The 22,539-nt window shown below is 37.0% G+C and overlaps 1 protein-coding gene and 1 pseudogene across 1 annotated transcript in view; both read left to right on the forward strand.

Moving 5' to 3' along the window:
* LOC18594498 (rust resistance kinase Lr10) overlaps positions 1-8,174 on the forward strand; it is a 13,569-nt gene extending 5,395 nt beyond the window's left edge. The window contains exon 4 of the mRNA XM_018124855.1: positions 6,956-8,174. Within this exon, the coding sequence (XP_017980344.1) occupies positions 6,956-8,079 (1,124 nt within the window). The 3' untranslated portion in view covers positions 8,080-8,174. The remainder of the gene's footprint in view (positions 1-6,955) is intronic.
* Positions 1-22,539, forward strand: part of LOC18594500 — a 65,293-nt pseudogene that overhangs the window by 28,845 nt on the left and 13,909 nt on the right.

A 22,539-nucleotide genomic window follows, 5' to 3' on the forward strand; every position in this document is an offset into this window, starting at 1 on the left:
TTGTTTAAAGTAAAATTATAGCTATTTGAATATAATAAAAATATTAAATAAAATATTCTATTTTCTTAAAACACAATATTTTCAAAGTCTTCCTAAAATAACTTTTGTAGCGTAAGAGTAAAATAAATTTATTCATATAGTAATAAAGATAACTAAAGTATGAAATTTTGTTTATAGTGATACGTGAGCCCTCAACTGACCAAAAAGGTGTAGGGCTGCGAACCCTTACGTTCTAGGATGCAACTCCGAGATTAATTCTCGTTTTAATCAACTATCAACAAACTGTCCTGAGCTTGAAAAATAGATAGGAAGAGGGGTGAGATTACATAATCCTAGTGAGTAAACAATTACCATCAAAAGCATCTAAAGTCGAGTAAACGAAGACAATATAAAAACGTTATATCTCAATAATGTTCATAACGCAAAATTTGTTTCAATCTATACCAAACAATTTCTTTTCATCAAAATTTCCCCGGCTTATGAGTTTCTTAAACTTGGCCCTTGCCAGAATCATTCTCGCGGGTACCTTCGTCAAGGTATCCCACTAAGACCGCCAAGGCTATTAAATGCCCTATACCCATAAAAATGTTTTCGCATCTGACACACAGCAATTCTTTGGCATTGGCTGAGTCTCACTCTCACGTGGTGTGTCGAACGTGAGGTGCACTCAAATCTGACCTCAGGAGATACTTTATCCAACATCTCCCCTTGGAGGTAAGTATATAATTGGGTTACCGTGTCCCTCTCATAGGCAGTCCACGGAAACCCCCACCACTGTAGTGACCGTTTAATATACCACCAGACCCATAAAATTTTCAGTAGCATAATATGGCGAATAAAATTTAATCCAGTCTACCGAGACCAATCCAAAACTGTTCATATATTTCATGCCAACCCCAAAAATTTAGCCATCATACTATCATAGTGTCATAAGCCACAATTTCACTAACATATAAAATCATAAATTCAACACAGTCTCCATATACTCAATTTTCTCAAAACAATATTTGATTTCAAAACCAGTATAAATCTCATTTTTATTAAAAAATATTTTAAATGGAAAACATAATATTTTATAATTTAAACTCACCATTCAATAAAAACATCAAACAAGTATAATTACTCTAAATATTTAAAACGATAAATTATTCACTCACAGTATTAGGAGTAGAAATACTCCTATTTTCAGTCCGAGGGTACAGTCCTTTACCTGTATCCAATGGCTCACCACCTAGCCATAATCCATGACACATATTCCAATTAAATTGTGTCTAACAGTCAGAAGCTATTTCAGGCTCGATATATATGCGTGATATGAAATGAAAAATGCTTGATATATATGCGTGTTCTTGAATTCTTTAATTTCTTGGTTTGTGTATAGAAATGCTTTGTTGTTGTATATGAGATACCGATTCATTTACCTCGTGATTCAATCTAGATTTCACTACTATCTTGCGCTATCCCAAGAGCATTAGTTTAAAGCTCCACATGGTCACCAACTTCTTGGTCTTATATGATTTTAATTCTAGACTTTATCCTATGAGGTAATACAAACTCATTAAAAGTAACAACTCAACTCACCATAAACTTGGGAGACGTCAGATTAATACACCACAATCAATATCCTTTTACCCTAAATGCAAAACCTAAGAATATGTACTTTTTGCCCTCGAGTCAAGCTTACCATCATTTGCACATGAGCATAAGCAGGATAACCAAACACTCTTAATATAAAGTAATTAGTGCGTTTACCTAACCAAAGTTCCTTAGGAATTTTAAATTCAATTGTAGTTAATGGAGACAAATTTACCAAGTAGCAAGCCATGTTGGTAGCTTTTTCCTAGAATACTTTAGATAGACCAATATTAAAGAGCATGCGTCATGCTTTTTCCAAAAGTGTTCCATTCATTCGCTCTACAACACCATTTTGTTGTGGTGTTTTAATGATAGTGTGATGTCTAATAATTCTGTAATTCTTATAGTATAGATCAAACTCACTTTTGCAAAATTCCAAAGCATCATCTATTCAAAAGCACTTGGTCTTTTTCTCAGTCTACTTCTTAATCAATGCCTTCCATTGGAAAAAGGTGGTAAAAACTTCAATTTTTGTCGTTAGAAAATATGTTCAAACTTTCCTTGAAAAATCATCAATGAAAGTCACATGTATAATTATCCCCCTTTTTATGCCATTGGAGAAAGACCTCACAAATTTGAATGGAAGTAGTCTACTAAACTCTTTGGGTTGATGAATTGTAGTGCTAAATTTCACTCGACATTGTTTGTTATAGACACAATGCTCACGAAAATCTAGCTTTCCAATTTTTTAATTACACAATAAACCACACTTACTCAATTATATTATTCCTTTCTCGCTCATATGGCTCAATCTCATATGCCATAAATGTGTAACATCATCGTTAGGATCATTAGATGAGACAATGGAATTAATTCCACTAATCGTGCTTCCCACTAGATGATAAAAGGCCACTGCATAACTTGCCTTTCATGATAGGTAAGGCTCCTTTATATACCTTAAAGACACTATCTTGACCATTATATTTATAGCCTTTCTTATCTAACAAACTCAAGGATATCACACTTTTTTCATGTTAAGGACATGTTTCACCTTAAGTGTCCTTATCATACTATCAAACATCTTGATCTAAATGGTGCCAATCCTAAAAATTAAGAGAAAGAAATCATCTTTTATTGTACAATGCTTATATCAACAAAATAATAAATTGTAAACTAACTACACTTGGGACATATGTGGAAGTAACAACCCAAATCCAAGATCCACATATCCATCAGGTCACCATTGGTAATTGTAAGAACATTATAGGCTTCCTCAAAAGTATCAAGGTCATCTTCTACTACATTTTGCAGCATTCTTAGGCTTCTTGATATTTTCATCACCCTCAAATTTGATACAATCTTAATGGAAGTCCCTTTTTTACCACAATTCTAGCGAGCTTTCCCTCTTGCTCTAAATTTACCGTTTTTGTCTAGGCCTTTCTCTTTACCTCTTTCTTTATTCACAATTAGGCTTTTGCTTGATTTTAACTCTAAGTACCATTAACTTTATTCTTCAATTCTTTGAGGTTTAAATACGCTCTTTTATCTCAAAAATGTGTCTCACCCATATAACATAGTATCCACGAAGTTTTCATATGATAAAGGTAAAAAATACAGAAGAATTAGTGCTTCGTCTTTATCATCAATTTTAAAGTCAATATTCTTTAAATCAAGAATTACTCTGTTAAATTCATCGATGATGGTGTCAATGGACTTATCTTTAAGCATTTTGAGAGTATACAATCATTACTTCATATAAAGTCATTTCTTCACTAATTTGGTCATATAAATATTCTTGAGTTTAAGCCACACTACACTAGTAGATTCGTCATATGTGACTTCTCTTGGCACTTCATTAGATAAAGCTAGGAGAATAACACTATGTGTTTTCTCCATAAAGTTATCTTTCTCACCATCAAATAGGTTTAAGGGAAAATCGTGTTTTCCTTTTAATGCCTTTAATAGTGTTTGTTGCACTAACAATGCGCACATTTTAACATGCCATGGGCTGAAATCATTTTATAGGGTCAAGTACAATAATCTTTTAGTAGTCTAATTAGGATATGTTATCTTAGTCTAGTTAGAATTAAAAACTTGCTCAACAAGGTATATTAGTTTAACTAGAATTAAACTATGCTAGTCAAATTACAATTCAAGACTATCATAACACTATATCTAGAGAAATTGTAACCAACACATAGCTGCCATATTCCAACCATAACCGCACCCCTTGGCTAAAGGAATCTTAAGCAATAAATAGCAAATCACAAAACAACATCACATAACATCAAGCAACAACGAAGATTTAAGGGCAACGCGCGTTAAAACATGTTCATTATAATTACTTGACGCATGCAACTAAAGTCTACTATGAGTGACATTTAGGATTTAAGTGCATTATCAACAACAAGTTCCTTATGCGTTATGTTGCTTTGTAGTTGATTCATAACAGCAATTTTAAACTATTCACCATAGCCTGCATACATCTAATCACTGACTTTAAGCTACTTCAATGATAGCTAATCACCACCAACGTATGTCATTGTCTATATAAACCAACCTTAGTGAACCTATCTTGCATATCATTTGCTCTTGTGATATATGTCAGATTTGTCATCTATCCATCTTCGCTTTTATACTTTCAATGGACAATTTGACATTTCTCACTGTCCACCATGAGGATTAGGGATCTTCTCCCAGTTTACCGTGTTTGTGGATTTGCTCTTGATTATAAGATTTTGAGATTCGGCCCATGTGGATGTGGCAAAGACCACAAAAGCTTCTTTGATGGCCATGAGTACTACAAATTTAAGCCCCCAATGCCAATTGCTGTAAAGAATAAAAGTATTACCATCCCTACCTCATCCCTCAAGAACCCCCAATACCAACCTCTTCTGAATTACCTCCCGCTGAACCATCAACATTAAATATTAAACATAAGAGAACCACTAAGAAGACATTTCCACACAGTATCAATCTTTCGACATTTTGTTTTTCTCATCACCATTGTGACATTGGGAAAGAAGAAGAAATTTGAAGCTGAATTTTTATCCTTCGTCCACTTTACTTTTAACACCGTGCAACTCTCAATTTAATCACCTTGAATAATTGCATCAAGTCTTATGTTTTTCCATTAAATAACAAGTAGTTCATACATAGCCTTGTGGATCAAATAATCCCAAAGAATGCCATTCGCCATAGCAAGGTGCCATCTGGATTCGAGCCGATAGAATTCCAAGCCATAAGGAACTGAGAAGCCTTACATCGGAACATCCAACTTGAACCCCATTTATTACACCACATGGACCATATCTTCCATGCTTCATGGCATGTGAATAATAAATGGGCCACGGATTCATTCACTTCATTGCAAAGCAAGCATACTACGCTATTATCAAGCAATCCTCATTTTACAAGTTCCTCTTTCATAGCCTGCTATTTTTCCGCTCAAGACTTTCCACGCATATATCTCAACTTTCGAAAGGGCCAATCCCTCCCACACTCGCTTCTACCTGTCAGCATTAGGTCAATTTCTACCTAGACCGTAGAACGTTCTTGCAAAAGGATTTGTCAAAATATTTACCACTTTGGGATTATTTCCATATCATGTGGTCTTGTAATTCCTTTTGTAGGAACACTCTTTGAGAATTTTTTACATTGGTTCCCATTGTTTCACCTCCTAGTCAAACAATCTACATCTTAATTCTATATTCCACTGCAATGTGTTATTCACCCTATCTCCAAAATCTTCGATCAAACCTGGTATCTTTACCACTAGTGCAAAGATCTTAGGAAAACAGATTTAAGGATTATCCCTTGGATCCACTCATCGTTCCAAAATAGGATTTTATTTCCATCCCTAACAACAAACCCAAAACCAGAGTGTCCCAAGGAAATAAGCTGTTAGAGGGGCAAATGGACCTTATGATGTTAGCCCATGTAGTTGAGATCCCTCTTCTAAACCATTGCATTCAAATTCCATCCCTTTCTCAGAAATGGCCATTCCCCACAAACTCAGCAAATACTCTGTTTTTTAGCTTGAGCTCCACCATGCATAGTCCTCCACAATCATTATAATTGCATATTGTACCCCAATCGACCAGGTGCATTTTTCTCTCTTTTGCTGCCTTACGCATAGGAACCTTCTTTGAGTGACGTTGCCAAAAAATAAACAAACTTGCTTCAATGACCTATGATTATATTTTAATGATTTCGCCAACGTAAATGAAACATGGCATTGCTCTTACAACAACCAAATAAAGAAACAAACTACATGTTTTTTTTTTTTTTTTGCTAAATCATCAAGAGTTTCATTAAAAGAAAGAGACAACACAACTCCATGGTCCTACAAAAATATTGAACCATGGATTATAATGAGAAGTATTTTGATGACAGGGGAATATCACCTAAACGGATCAAATATATCAAAAAATCATACAACCCAAAGAGGGGCACCAATAAGATATTCGTAAGTTCCAGCAACAAAGCACAACATCAAGCACACAAATGGCCTAGATCTGAAACTGCAGTAGAAAAGACATGAAAACAAGGCAACCAATTATTGCGGAGGAAAACACAACCTTACCACCATGCATGTAATCGCCTCACCTTGGAAGACATAAATGGCAAAATGGCGCAGGGAGTAAGATAAATGGATAAAATAAAAACTCATTCAAGATTGTTTGACTGGTGATCAGAAGCTTACGTCTAAAACAATTTATTAACAATTTGTTTGACTGGTGATAAGCTTGTAAGTGAGATGACATACAAATAATGGTAGAAAATTTAATGGTTGAAATTCAAAAAAGTTCTATATTTGGTCTGATTGTAGATAAAAATGGGGCTCCACTTTCTTTTAGCTGTGATGAAAGGAAATATAGTCTAATGGAAAATACTCTAACGCACCAGGTTAGGAGCTCTATTCCCTCAGGATACTTTCCAAATAAAGTGATCTGTCCTTTTATGGTCGCATTCATTGTCAAATCAACGAAATCAGTGTCATATATAAAATCAAAGAAAGATACTTTAATTGATAAAGTAAAAGGGATACTAGAGTCCATGGGACTCTTATAAAGAAAGTTAATTTAATTGATAAAGTAAAAATAATAAAAATAATTGGGGAAGATTTTAATTTAATTGAAATTGATAATGAAAATAAAAATAAGTGAAAATATTTTATTATGAGTATTTAGGTCTATCACTTTTATCACTTTTGGAGTTCACTTTTGATATAGAGAAGACAAATTCATTTGGACTAGAAATTCCAAAGAAATAGAAGAACATTTAGTGTTGCACCAAAATATCTAAATTACTTTTTTTTAAGGGGCAATAATGCCTTTATTCAAAAGTACTAATGTGTTTCAATACTTTTCTTGACAAGGAGGAATTATCTTACCAAGAATTTTGCTGGGGATATCTTGCTTGGTTGCACTTGTTACGTACAAATTGCGAAGAAGACATTTATCCATGGATGATACTATTGAAGAGTTCATTCAAAGTCAACATAACTTTATGCCTATTAGGTACTCTTTCCGTGAAATAAAAAGAATGACAAGAGACTTTAGAGATAAATTAGGTGAGGGAGGTTATGGCTCAGTCTTCAAAGCAAAGCTTCGCAGTGGCCATTTTGTGGCAATAAAATTATTGAATTCAAAGGCAAATGGGCAGGACTTCATTAATGAAGTTGCATCTATTGGTAGAATTCATCATGTTAATGTGGCAAAACTTATTGGCTTCTGCGTGGAGGGATCAAAACAAGCTCTTATATACGAATTCATGCCAAATGGATCTCTTGATAGAATAATATTTGCAAAAGACAATAAGATCACTTTAAGTTGGCAAAAAATGTTTGATATTGCTCTTGGAGTGGCTCGAGGGATTGAATACTTGCATCGAGGATGTGACATGCAAATTCTACATTTTGATATCAAACCACACAATATTCTTCTGGATAAAAACTTTATCCCAAAAGTTTCAGACTTTGGTCTTGCAAAATTATATTCAGTAGCTGATAGTGTTGTATCTCTCACTGCAGCTCGAGGTACAGTAGGATATATGGCTCCTGAATTGGTCTACCAAAACATCGGAGGTATCTCATATAAAGCTGATGTTTATAGTTTTGGAATGTTATTATTGGAAATAGTAGGAAAGAGGAAGAATTTGGATACATTTGTTGAACAATCAAGTCAAATTTACTTTCCATCGTGGATTTATGACCAATTTGATCAAAGAGATAATATAGAGTTCAGAGAGGTAACAGATGATGAAAAGATAATAGTAAAGAAGATGGTGATAACAGCCTTTTGGTGTATACAATTGAAGCCTATCGATCGTCCTTCAATGAGTAGAGTATTGGAGATGCTTGAAACTGATATTGAGTCACTCGAAATGCCTCCCAAACCTTTTCAATATCTTCTTGACACATCAAGTGAAGGTGATGTTACTGAGAATCCAATAGATGAATCTACTGCATCACTTCATGTTGCAAATTTAAGTATAGCTTAAATATAGTGTAAGCTAGTGAACGTTCGTATTATTATATATGTTACCTATGTTGTTTGTAGCCAGAAAAAGGAAGAAAAGTTAAAAAAATTCTTATCCGTGAGTTGGCTAATTCGTTAAATTCTTCTCCCACTTTGGCATCAGTTGACTTTTTTTTCTCCTTTCTTTTTGACTAATGCATCAAGGACTTCGATTTCTAAAGTACTTGCTTTCATCAAAATGGTTGTTGGAATATTGAAGATAAAAACGATCCCATGCTTCTTTGTTTCCTTGACTTAATCGTTAAAACTTGTTATAGCTGATTCTCGCTCTTTCTCATCCAAATTTTAGCATGTCGAAGTCAATAGCAGAACTGCCGTTGTTTAGCCTCATGACCCTTTCCTTTATTTCTATTCCCTAATGCTTGCCTCGCTAGATGTGAAAAAAAGGACTTCAGTGTCTCTTCTTTGTGTGGAAACCTTGCCATCATTTACCCTTTCCGATTAAAACGTCAACCTAAGTGCAATGACACAGATTATAGGGTTGAATTGGAGCGTGAGAATGATAATCGCAGCATTTGGGTCAGGAAATATGGGAAATTCTATGTCAAGGAAATCTTTATTCTAATTTTACGATCCGATTGGTTGATGGTAGTCTGGATGCTGATAATTGCTCTCTTCCTCGTACTTCAATGCTTTTGATTATGATTCTCCGTGTGAGGCCATGTGTTTTTTTACATCCAAACCATCCTAATGAAATATTTTATTTACCTGATAGCAAAATGTATCTTGTCAATTGCACAAGACCACAGCATTATTCTCTCCACGTTGATGCCTCTCTTTCCATCCACCTTCCTACATTAACTTCGTAGATCGAAAAAAACCGCCAAGCGATTACAATCAGTGTTGCATTGTCATATCCGAGCACCTTCCAGTTATGATTCAGAATGTCACAGGCCTGTCTGGTTTGGATATGTACGAAAGTAATTAATTGGCTTTGATTACTCATGGGAAGACCATGGTTGGATTTTCTGGGAGGACAAACCTTCAATATTTCGTACGATGTAAGCATTTCGAACATTTCAATTCTCTTTTCTTAGGTTGGGACTTAACATTCTAATTTGGAAAATTGTAGTCTAATAATTATTTTATAATGAAAAGTTTCTTTTTTTTCTCCAATTTAGATAATGAAAATTTTGAATTCTTGTCATTGTAAGTTTGCTGATTCAAACGACAGTTAATATCAAATTAAATTCAGCCTTATTATCTCTCACTTTTAAATAATATTAGATGTGCTAACATAATGTTCTTTGCTTTTGCATGGTATATTATCTGCCTTGGAAATAAGTTACTTGATGTGTTGGATATTGTAGATTGGCATCGGTGAAAAGTATGCCTTGACAAACCATATTTCGTTTATGTCATGGTATCTTTCTACAGGTACGTATATTATCGTCTTGGAATTACAAGTAATTTTAGCTTTGCAATTCTATATACAGGGAATGGAGAAATATCAGTGTTCTCGCTTGTTTACAACTAGGGGAGCATTAAAATGTTACACGAATATTACTTTTTGAGGATCCAATAATCATTTGTCATTATAAACCATGGTCATTCAAATATGCTAATATATGTTCCAATAATTTTCTTGGAAAGGAGGTTTTGTTATATCGGGAACTTTGCTGGGTATCTCTTGCTTGATTGCACTTGTTAGATACAGATTATGAAAGAGATAATTATCTGTAGATGATACAATTGAAGAGATCCTTGTATGTCAGAATAACTTAGTACCTATTAGGTATTCTTATTATGAAATAAAAAGAATAACTAATGGCTTTAGAAATAAATTAAGTGAAGAGGATTATGGTTCAATGTTTATGAAAACTTTGTAGCAACCATATCGTGGCAGTAAAGTTGTTGGGCAACTCAAAAATTAATGGGAAAGATTTCATTAATAAAGTTGTAACAATTTAGAGGATTCATCACATTAATGTCGCAAAAAGTTATTGGATTTTGTGTAGTAGAATTAAAATAAACTCTTGTACAGGACTTCATGCTGAATGGATCTCTAGATTAAATCCTATTTTCAGGAGAAATAAGATCACTTTAAATTTTCGAAAAATACTTGATATTGCGTTTGAGGTGGCTCGAGCAATTAAATATTTACTTTGGGGGAGTGGCATGTAAATTTCAAACTTTGATCTTGCAAAAATATATTCAATAGAGAATAACATTGTGTCTCCCATTACAGCACAAGATACACAATGATATATTGCTCCTCAGTTGGTACAAAATCATTTAAGATATCTCATACTAGGTTGCTGTTTATAGTTTTGAGATGTTATTAATGAAAACTGTAAGAAGGTGAAAATTTTTTAATACATTCATTAAACTATCAAGCCAGATATCCTTTCCATCATGAATATACTCCTCAGACTTTTCCAACTTTCTTTTGAAGCATCAATTGAGAATCATGGTGGTGATAATCCAATTGATGAGCCAACTAAATCTGCATGCTCTGATCTTTAATTAATCTCACCTCTATAAGAGTAATTCTTCACATGTAGCATATTAAAAGTAATAACGAAACTAAATTACCTTATCATGGGTATATCATAAATTGTTTTAGTGATTATCAATGCAAAATGCAATTATCATCGATCATGACATATGACACACATATAATTGAGTCCATAATATTTGAAATCACAACCAAAATCAAGTAGAGGAAATTGTGAGAAAAGGACTTCGTGATAAGGTGATTTTAAAAATAACCACCTATATAAAGTTATCTATTTCTAGCCAAAAAGAAGCATGAGTAGATCAAAATGTCCTTAAAAACATCATTTCAAATAAATGCTTAGCTATTTGAACTATCTCCCTCATGCCAGAGAGAAATAAAAATAAATGCTCAGCTGTTTAAGCTCGATCATCTTTCTCTCTCAACTCTGCCAAGTCTCTGTTGAGCACCATCGTCGTCAGCTCTTTTAGATCTCTGAACTATACGAGCTTTGTCAACTCTCTATTGAGCACCATCGTCATCGGGCTGTGGTCTATCTCTCGGCATCCGGCCATATTGTTGTAGATTAACAGACCTTATAGCAGAGATGACATCAAGGTATTTGTTATTGGGTTTATTGCTGCAACACACTTAAATTTCTGAAACATTTGGTGTAAATTAGAACATGGATTAAAAACATTGCCCAAAGTTGTTACATGATATGCATCTATAACATGTGTTACCATTATTTTAGCGTGTCACGACATTGGTTATATGCATGGCGTGTTATAACATTTTACGTTATATGCATGGCGTGTTACCACATTTTCTATTATATGCATGGCGTGTTACCACATTTTACGTTATATGCATGGTGCGTTACAACATTTTATGTTATTTGCATGGTGTTTTAACACATTTTACGTTATATGCTTGACGTGTTACAACATTTTATGTTATTTAAATGGCATGTTAGCACATTTTACGTTATATGCATAGCGTGTAACAACATGACTGATAAAATTTTGAACATGGCATGTATTGTGTAAAATGATTAACAAATTTTTTTTTTTTCAAAATTTCAGTGGGGTTCCAATTGTGCGACTTGTGATAAGACACGGTGGTCAGTGGGTGAATGGCATTTACAAAGGTGGCGAGTCAAGAATGCAGGGGGTTAGGAGTGATTTGTCGTTTGTCGGCTTGATGAAGTTGGTTGAAGATGTTGTTGGGGTAAACTTAGAATTTAACGAGATTGAGTTACATGCATTGATCAGTACACCCGGATAGCTAACACGACCAATTATCAAGGAAAATGAGGATGTTGCATTAATTCTGCTAGAACAGAGGAATGTTCCAGTTGTGTATGTCAGCATTAGGGGACGCAGAACAAATGAACAACATGGTAATCAGCTCAATCAAAATGAGATTTACAATGCTTCACAATTACCACAACATTCACAGGAGTTTGTGCAGCCTGGTAGACAAACAACATTCACAGAATAGTCAGCTGCATAATTCCAATCAGGATGTGCATCAAACCAATTACTTGCTCTTGTCTAACAAATGCAACGATCGGGTGGAATTGTAAAGTGTGTAATGCCATTGTCAAATGAGAATAGGACAGTTGAGGATAACAATGTGAGGTTGGAGGGTGACACTGCGACGCTGAAGGATAATACTACATTTGATAAGGGAAATGAGGATTTGTTCGCTGCCGGTGAAGATAGATTTGATCACAATTCAGATGATCGGCTTAAAGAATGGCATGATGACAGTTCAGACGATGACTGACTTTATGACAGTGACATTCCAATTCCAAATAATGTTGAAGGTGAAACGGAACCTGTTGGAGGTGTTGATGTAGGAGATGTTCAGTGTGATGACGCCATATACAATAACCCCATCACTGGTGAGAACGGAATTCGTTCCCTTGATACATTAGTCGATGACAGTTATTAGCAAAAGGGAAATGCAGGGACATCTCGTACGTGGTAAATTGCAGGTGCAGAAAGGTTCTCCTTCCAAACAATTACCATTGAGGAGTCGACATGTGCCGATGATCGCTTCTACAAAAGAAGGATGTTTATGATAAGAGTAAAAAGGTCATGTCAAGGTCGTTATGAGGTTGGTTGCAAGGACAAAGCATGCAAGTCCAATGTCCGTGGAACAAAGTTACCTGACAAAGGAGAATATTGGCAAGTGCGGACGTTCCATAAAGTACACACCTGTATTGTTGATGATTTGCAAGGGCGATTTCCAACTACGAGTGTGAAGATAATTGGTGAACTTATGTCACACAAGCTTCGGGCTAATGGAGTCGCATTAAGACCTAAGGACATAATGCGTGAGATGAGGGTTCAGTGGGGATTGGAATGCTTGTATGGTAAGGCTTGGCAAGCGAAGGAGTATACGGAAAGGCTTGTTTTCGGTTCACCAGAGGAGTCATTTCAACCACGACCATTGTATTTTTATATGTTGGAACAAGAAAATCCTGGGACAGTGACTACAGTGGCTACTAATGAGGTAGAAAGATTCAAGTATTGTTTCTAGTCATACGGGGCTTGTATTCGGGGGTTTAGGGATGTAATGCATCCTACGGTTGCAATTGACGTGACAAATCTCAAAGGCAAGTTCAAGGGTGTTCTGTTTGTCGCTGTATGCAAAGATGCGAACGAGTGCGTATATCCAGTTGCGTTTGGCATCGACCATGTTGAGGACAAAGACTTGTGGACGTGGTTCTTAGCAAGCTGCGTGATGCGGTTGGTTTTCCTGAAAACATTATGTTCATTTCTGATCAACATCTCAGCATTAAGAAAGCAATCCAAAATGCATACCCAGAAACGCACCATGGTTTATGCGGTTACCACTTGAAAAAAAAACTTTAAAAACAAGTTCAAGTGCGATGATATTTGTATGTTTTTCACCCTTACTTGATATTGCTATAAGGTGACCGATTTCAACAGACATATGAACCAGCTACAGTAAATTCACTCGGGAGCCCACGCTGGCCTTATAAGAATAGGGCCTGAGAGATGGACACGTGTATGTTCACCAGCAAGGCGATACCAAATGATGACATCCAACATTGCGGAATGTGTTAACTCATGCTTGAAGCATGCAAGACAAATGTCGATCAGTGTTTTGATCGAGTTCATCAGAGACATGTTCCAACGTTGGTTCCATGACCGGTACGAGGAGGCTGTCAAGGTGACCACACCCCTCAGACCTTGGGTTGCCAGGCACTTGAGCCTACGGTTCAATGATGCACATCACTTTGTAGTTAAGCCTATCAATAGAGTGAGTTCGAAGTTAAAGACGGGAAGATGGACGGACTTGTAAACTTGTCCACGAAGACCTGTTCATGTTGTGAGTTCCAAATAGATTTACTACCATGCAGCCATGTCATTGCAGCAATAAGGTCAGAATATCTTTATTTCTTATTTGAACCCTAATTGACATAGCATTTACATTGTGCTTAAAGATTGAGTTTATTACATTTTTCAATAAATGCAAACGTGAAGCCATTGAATTCTGTGCTGATTACTACAGGACAACCGTTTTGGTGAAGGGTTATTTAGGATCCACTTGGCCGGTAGGGCATCTTAGTGAGTGGGACATCCCCCCTCATGTGAAACAAATTGTCGTCTTACCACCAACTCGGCGAGGCCAAGCGGGAAGACCTAAGAGGAGAAGGATTCCATCGGCTGGTGAAGGCAGTCGAGCACAGAGATGTTTGCAATGCAAGAGGTACGGGCATAACAGACAAAATTGTCTATCCCTATTTGCAGTTCCATCCACAAATCTGGCACAATCTCCAAGTGAATCGGCACCTCCACGAATTCGTCGACCCAAAGCATGTTCAAGTTGTAGACAACCAGGCCACACACACAACAACTATCCAATACGAAGGACAATGTCTGAAAATGTAGGGTGTGTTGTGGATGAAGACAGCTTGTCCACCTAACTAAATGTGTAACCCATGTGCAATACCTTTCTCACAATTTCCCTTTGCAGTATCTTACATTCATTCATATTTTTTAGTGTTTGTTAGTTTCCTCTTGTAGATGAGTTTTTATTTTTTTTTCTTAATTTTGCAGATAGATTATTTAAGTATTCATTTCATTTTGTCCGTAGTTTTGAACACTGAATAGACTTGTGAAGTCCCTATACTGTTACCTCATTTCTCACATTTTATTACCACTTGTATTAAACAATTAATGATTTGATTTAATTCCTTTCTATTTCATTTGATTCAACCGTTTATGTTCTTACAATGAAATTCCTTTCTATTTCATGAGTAATTAAATTTTGCCAATATCAATTAGTCGACTAAGAGTATTCTACCTGCAAGTCTTGTGGTGACATGATACAAAATTAATAAAATTAAGGAAAGTTTTAAAAAAGTCATACCTGTTATAAGAAAAATAAACTAACCTGATATTTTAATTGTTATTTGGGGGATTTCGGCTCTCAGATGCTTATCCATACTCAATATTAAAACCCACTATAAGTGGTCGCAGCTGCATTACATCACAATGACTCTCCAAGAGATGGGGGAGTACAATGCAGTGAAACGTACGTGCTTCGAAATGCTATTGGAGGTCTATCCACAAGCTTCTTCTATCAAACTTTGACCTTGCTTGCATGGTTGAGTTGATTGTAGCCTGATACAGTTTTCCTAGTACCCCAAGGGAAGCATACATGGGTTTGTCAACCTTCTGCATGAAGTTTGGAAACTCCCTTGGTTTCAAAGATCGAGGCATCTCAGTTGGTGCTCCTGTCTATGCAAAATCAACAGCCATATAATGAAGAGTTGCCAATTCTAGGTCCATGATTCGAGGTCTAGATCCAGCATAGAATTGGCAACTCTTCACTCTATGGCTGTTAATTTTACAAAGACAGGAGCACCAGCTGAGATGCCTCGATCCCTGAAACCAAGGGAGTTTCAAGACTTCATGCAGAGGGTTGACAAACCCATGTATGCTTCCCTTGGGGTACTAGGAAAATTGTACCGGGCTACAATTAACTCAACCGTGCAAGCAAGGTTAAAGTTTGATAGACGAAGCTTGTAGATAGACCTCCAGGAGCATTCCAAAGTTTGTATGCTTCACTGCATCATAAACCCCCATATCTGGGATCAGTAAACTGTCAAGATCCTCATACTATCTGCGTTGGATTTGCAAAACATGGCACACATGCACCAGTGAGTTAAGCCATAATGTGCAACAAGGTAAACCCAACAAATAAATAAGGAATAAATGTTGTGACATGCCATGCATAACAAGCAAAATGTTGTGACACTCCATGCATAACAAGCAAAATGTTGTGACACGCCATGCATAACAAGTAAATCAGTTGTGACACGCCATGTATAACAAGTAAAATGTTGTGACACGCTGCGCATATCAAGTAAAATGTTGTGACACGCCATGCATATCAAGTAAAATTTTGTGACACGCCGTGCATAACAAGTAAAATGTTCTGACACGTCATGCATAACAAGTCAAATGTTGTCACACGACATGCATATCAAGTAAAATATTGTCACACTGGCACGCCAATAACTAACTATAATAACAATGTCGTGACACGGTAAACACAAAAAACCAGTAAAACCACTACGACTTAACCCCAAAAACCATTCATCCAACCAGCGAGAAAACCCAGTCTAAACATTTGCAAAACAAAACATACAAAAAACACGAACATATCAAACAAACCCAATAAAAAAGCAAAAACATTAACAAATACAAGTGTAACTTTTTTTGTTTTTCCATAGACTCGAGCTCAGTAATTGTCAACTAAAAGAACTCATGACATTTTAATTTATGTTCACAATCTATTTCTTTGTCATGCATGTGAAGTAGATCCGTGCTCATGCAAAGTACATGGGAATTCCTTTATTGGGTGATGAGGTGTATGGAAGGACAAAGAGCATGGACTTATCATTTAAACAAACCCAGGACTCCCCCTAACTATAATGACTAACTTTCATGCCATTCTTCTATGATCTGATCAATGTTGGTTGGATTGAGACTGAACGAATCATGGGAACTAGTTTCCCACTTTAAACAGGGTCAGAAAAGGGAAAAAAGTTTTGTTTATTAAGAATTTCGGGACGTAGATTTCAAGTGGTCCAAAGAATGTTTTAATTTGAGACTCACTTACCTCTTCACTCATAGCCAATATTTTTTATGTTGCTGTGATGTCGTTACGCTTGCAAAGAGCCTTGTCGAACATTCCAGTACCAGCAGGAATGAGAAATGAATCACACAAACGTTAGAAATTTTGACAAATAACTGTTTAAAATAAAAAATGACTTTATAATATTCTCATTTATTCGTTTCATTTATAAATTAATTCAGTGGAAGTCCAAACGGTTACCATGTTAACTGCCGACTTTTTTTTTTTAAATTCAGTTGAAGTCCAAATGGTTACCATGGTGTGTCAGCTGTTCAAGCAATGGCATGTCACAGTCGTGTCACAATCGTGTCACATATTCTAACCGTGGCGTGTCATAAATTCTAAACCCTGTCGTGTCACAGTCGTGACACGTTGAGTGCAAGCAGATTTATGGCGTGACAAGGCAGCATCATGGGGTGACACGCGATAGCCCAATTGTTATGAAACGTCGAGTGGAAGCAGATTTATGGCATCACACGTTGAGTATCTGCAAATTTATGGTGTGACACAGCACGACCCAATTGTTCTGACACGCTGAATGGAAGCAGATTTATGGGCTGACACGCTGAGTGTTAATGGATTTACGACGTGACACGTTGACTTCTTATAAATTTATGAGGTGACACGCTCAGTGCAAGCAGATGTATGTGGGGACACGCTGACTGGTAGCAAATTTATGATGTCACATGCTGACTTCTTGCAACTGTGTATCAAATTAAATATATTGTGTATACAAAAGAAAAAAAAATTTTGGTATCAAATTAATTGTGTATAGGCAAAAAAATTAATTGTGTATAAAAATAATTGTATAAAATATATTGTGTATACAAAAAGAATTAATTTTGTATACAATGAATTGTATAAAATAAATTGAGTATACAAAAAAATTGTATATAAAAATAATTCTCTATACAAAAAAAATGTATAGACAAGGGCCGATATGTTCAGGGTTTGCTCTCACAACTGTTGGAAAAAATTTCTAAAGTATATTGCCAACGTATTTTTGCAATCATATTCTACTTAACTCTGATCTGTTCTGATTGCAAAATATGGTCCATGTACCCTATCATGAACATACCGCAGCTGACACTATCATTTTGCCGATGCACTTTATGTTTGGCAAATGAATATCTAATGGCATCGAGGTCAAATCCCGTCTCTTTCGACATCTGTTGTTGAAATAACTGGCTTGGTGGCAGATGATTGGCATCATTGTCGTCAAGGGTGTCATCTGACCCGCACGAACTCCGTTATCCTTAGCATCCGCAGTTCTTACGAAGTCCAACACCTTGATCGTCTACCTCACTAAGTCGATCTTCTAACCACTCAATGCCCACCAACGTTGCAAAGTGCGAGGATGAAATCCACATCTTCCCATTTTTTGTCGTATGTCGGCCTTTCACCCTTCACGTATCCCCGCAACTCATTTGGAATTTGCATTGTGGCCCGAGCATCTTCTATTGGAAATTTTGTGTGTAGCATATGGATGGTGTCCTGTGAAACATGTAAACATTAGCTTACACTTCATGCAATCAAAAACTTAGTATTTATAGAATTGAACAATTTTTAAATAAACTTTCGAAGAATGTAGTAAACCACTCATGCACGGGTAGTGTACAGCTTCGACTTCGGCCTTGTCATCCGCTTACAGAGTACGCTGAGGCATGCGTCAATAAGTTCACTTGTCATTTCCTGATTGGGATCCTCTAAGGTTATGAAAAAGTCAGCCCCTTGATCCCCTAAGATACCGACGTTACGCCTGCATATGTAACATAATGAATTTCATAAGTCATTAATGTTATTTGCAATATTTGCAATGTTATTTAATGTTTCATTAAAAAACAATATTTGCAATGTTATTTATGAGCTTACCTCGCGGACTCGTCTTTCTTGAAAGCTTCATAGGCTTCTACGATTGTATCCTTCACATCTTGACGGCTCACTAAGGGGTCGACATACGGGTTTGCCATGTATTTGCTTGCCATTTTTAGCCGTGCTCGCTCAGTTGGGTTTGAAATTTCTACTGCACCATGATGGACAACAGATGACTCTGGTGACGACGACCGTGTCTCAACTACATCAGGAGTGCTCTGATGATAAAGAACGATAGCTTCTGCTGCTACCTCGATGAATGCATCGACCGGAGGAAGATGCTCTTCTTCAGCCACGACTAAGTCAAGGTCCCCTCCCATCCAGCAGATGCGTCGATAATGGACTCGGGCAGAGGAACATGCTCTCCTTCAGCATCATCTGATTGAAGGGTGACATCCACTGTCACAACTTCATCGACAACGTCATCGACATGAGTTACGTGCTCTCCGTCGCACCAAGAATGTCATCGTCAATGTGAACACTAAGTTCATGATGCTGCTCATCATCAGCATCATCGTGCTCCAGACCAGCACATTGAGATGGACCACCTTACAAAATGGAAAAAACCATTAGTTAGCTCATAAAAGACCATAAACCATAACCAGTAAAATGTTATGACACGCCGTACTAATCAAGTAAAATGTTGCGACACACCATGGATAACAAGTTAAACGTTGTGACACGCCATGCATAACAAGCAAAATGTTGTGACATGCTAAGGATAAAAAGCAAAATGTTCTGACACACCATGCATAACAAGTTAAACATTGTGACACGCCATGCATAATAAGTAAAATGTTCTAACACGCTATGCATATCAAGTCAAATGTTGTCACACGCTAACGCTGACACGCCAATAACTAACTATAATACAAATGTCTTGACCTGCTAATCACTAAAAACCAGTTAAACCACAACCACTTAACCCCAAAAACCATCAAACCTGCAAGAAAACATAGTTTAAACAATTGCTAAACGTAAACCACCAAAATACAAGCGAAGATATAATAATGTACTTGTGATTTAAGGTCGTCAAGAATCCGAGCAACAATACGGTCCTCAAGCGTCTGTATTGCTAGAGTCAATGACTGAATTGAAGCCTTCATCTCCAACATCTCTTTTTCATACTTGCGCATGATTCGTCAGAGCTGGCGGGTAGTGACTACTCCATCATTGACTTTTCTTGACTGGGTCAACTGTAATAACATATAAAACTGTGCTATTCAATAATCATATATGGAATTGTTGAACATTAATCGTTACAACTTTAATATCCTTACCGACGGCTCGTTAGCAGTCTACGGTGGAGCCAGATCGATCGGTGCTTAAGGACCTATCGTCGCTTCCGTAAATTGCAATAACAAAAATTATTGTGTTACTCAATAAACATATGTGGAAATGTAGAACACAAATCGTTAGAACTGATCTTACCAATGGGTCGTTTCCACTGTGCATCTGCGGAGGACAGATGGGTGGTTATGGAGCTACCGGCACATGGTTCAACTGCAAACACAAATATGTTATTCGATAATCACATATGGAATTGGAGAACACAAAATCGTTAGAACTGTCCTTACCGATTGTTCACTGCCTTGACCATGGTCGTCCCCTTCGTCCATCAACTCAGGGCCCGACAGCTCATCAACTAAAGCTGCGGTGGTGCGCGTCTGCTTCGTGCCACCAGAGGCTCTTTTCTCCTTTTTTGCATCGCACCTAAGCCTCAATCTGACTGATCCTCCATGTGCCCTATTGGCACGTACTCGTGGCCCTCCGATAATGGGACATCAAGGTCCACAAAATACTTCTGGCTGGCCTCATCCACGGTGGGTTCCAACATCTTCAGTGCCCACAACTACAAATAAACAAATAAAATGTTGTGATTATCGAATAGGGAGAATTATTATACAAATATAAAGCAAAAATTAGCAACGGTTCACTCACATGCTTAGATGACTCTAACCTCTGAAATGCCTTATAAAAGTCTTTTGGCTTCTTATTGCAATCCCATCTGAACATTCGTGGGTTGACGTTGTCCTTCGGACCAGAAGGGGCAATTATTTTTCAGAGGGCTGGAATTACCTCCATTGCTCAGAACTGCAAGTTAAATGTAACCATTATTAGACCGTAAATCATAAACAAGTGCAGCCATAAATTATTTTTTCAAAAAAAAATTGAAAAATGTTACGTGATAGTGCCTGTATCACCCATGCGAATCCATAAATGTTGTAGCGTAACCGAGTTTCCTTTGTCACGCTTGAGTCAGGCACTCGGAACCCCTTCGAAAGGTAGTCCAAGGTCAGCTTCCAAACATAGTGCCCCCATGGGAAAACATTCCAAACGTCGATGTCCTCCACCAATGACAGCAACCAAGGCGTCACCCGTCTACGGTAGTCTTGACCAAATAAAATGTTATTCGTGATCAAGACGAGTGCCATCTTGGTCGCGTCTCTTGGTCGCTGGAAGTTGCCCCACGAAACTTATCAAGCCAAGCCTGCAACTTAATGCTCTCCTACCCATTCCAGTATCTGGCATGAATTCTGTCTGCAGCAACCTCGTACGGTCGTCTGAACACATCTGGCATTGGACCAAACTTTAGCCTGATGATGAGGCAGAACTCCTGCTTTGATAGCCGCGCTTTGCTCTTGCCAATGGCAAACCATAACTCGTGGTCCATTGACTGGCTCTCAATGATCCGGTGAACCATGATGCTGTGCAGGAGATCGACGTAAAAGTACCCTTGTGGATAGAAGTCCAGGAGCATTTCAAAGCACGTACGTTTCACTGCATCGTACTCCCCCTTTTGTTGGAGAGTCTTTGTGATGTAATGCAACTGCAACCACTTACATTGGGTGTTAATTGCAACGTTGAACGCCCACTTCTCCCTTGGCACGATCAGCAAACTATCAAGATCCTCATACTGTCTGCGCTGGATCTACAAAACATGGCACACATGCACCAGTGAGTTAAGCCGTAATGTGCAATAAGTTGTACTAAAGACATAAATAAGGAATAAATGTTGTGAAATGCCATGCATAACAAGCAAAATGTTGTGACACGCAATGCATAGCAAGCAAAATGTTGTAACACGCCATCCATAACAAGTAAAAAATTGTGACACGCCATGCATAACAAGTAAAATGTTGTGACACGCCATGCATAACAAGTAAAATCTTGTGACATGCCATGCATATCAAGCAAAATGCTGTGACACGCCATGTATATCATGTAAAATGTTGTCACACGCCATGCATATCAAGTAAAATGTTGTGACACGCCATGCATATCAAGTCAAATGTTGTCACATGCCATGCATATCGAGTCAAATGTTGTCAAACGTTAACGCTGACACGCCAATAACTGACTATAATAACAATGGCGTCACATGGTAAACACCCAAAATCCCTAAAACCACTACGACTTAACCCCAAAAACCATCAAACCAGCAAGAAAACACAGTCTAAATATTTGCAAAACAAAACAAAAAACAAGAACATATCAAACAAACCCAGCAAAAAAATAAAAACTTAACGAACACAAGAATGTTTTAATTTGAGACTCACTGACCTCTTCACTCATAGCCGACATTGTTGCCATTGTTGTGGTGTTGTTATGCTTGCAAAAAGCCTTCTCGAACACTTTGGTACTAGCGGGAATGAGAAATGAATCACACAGACGTTAGGAATTTTGAAAAATAACTGTTTAAAATGAAAAATGGCCTTATAATATTCTTATTTATTCATTTTAAGGGGAATTAATTCAGTAGAAGTCTAAATGATTACCGCGTAAATTGCTCGTTTTTTTTTCCTCTCTCTATTTTAATCATGACGTGTCAGTTGTTCAAGCAATGCTATGTCACACACTCTAAACGAGACCATGGCGTGTGTAGACACTAAATTAAAAATATATAAAATATATATATATATATATATA

The sequence above is a fragment of the Theobroma cacao genome, chromosome 7 (genome assembly GCF_000208745.1).
Source record: "Theobroma cacao cultivar B97-61/B2 chromosome 7, Criollo_cocoa_genome_V2, whole genome shotgun sequence".
NCBI lineage: Eukaryota > Viridiplantae > Streptophyta > Magnoliopsida > Malvales > Malvaceae > Theobroma > Theobroma cacao.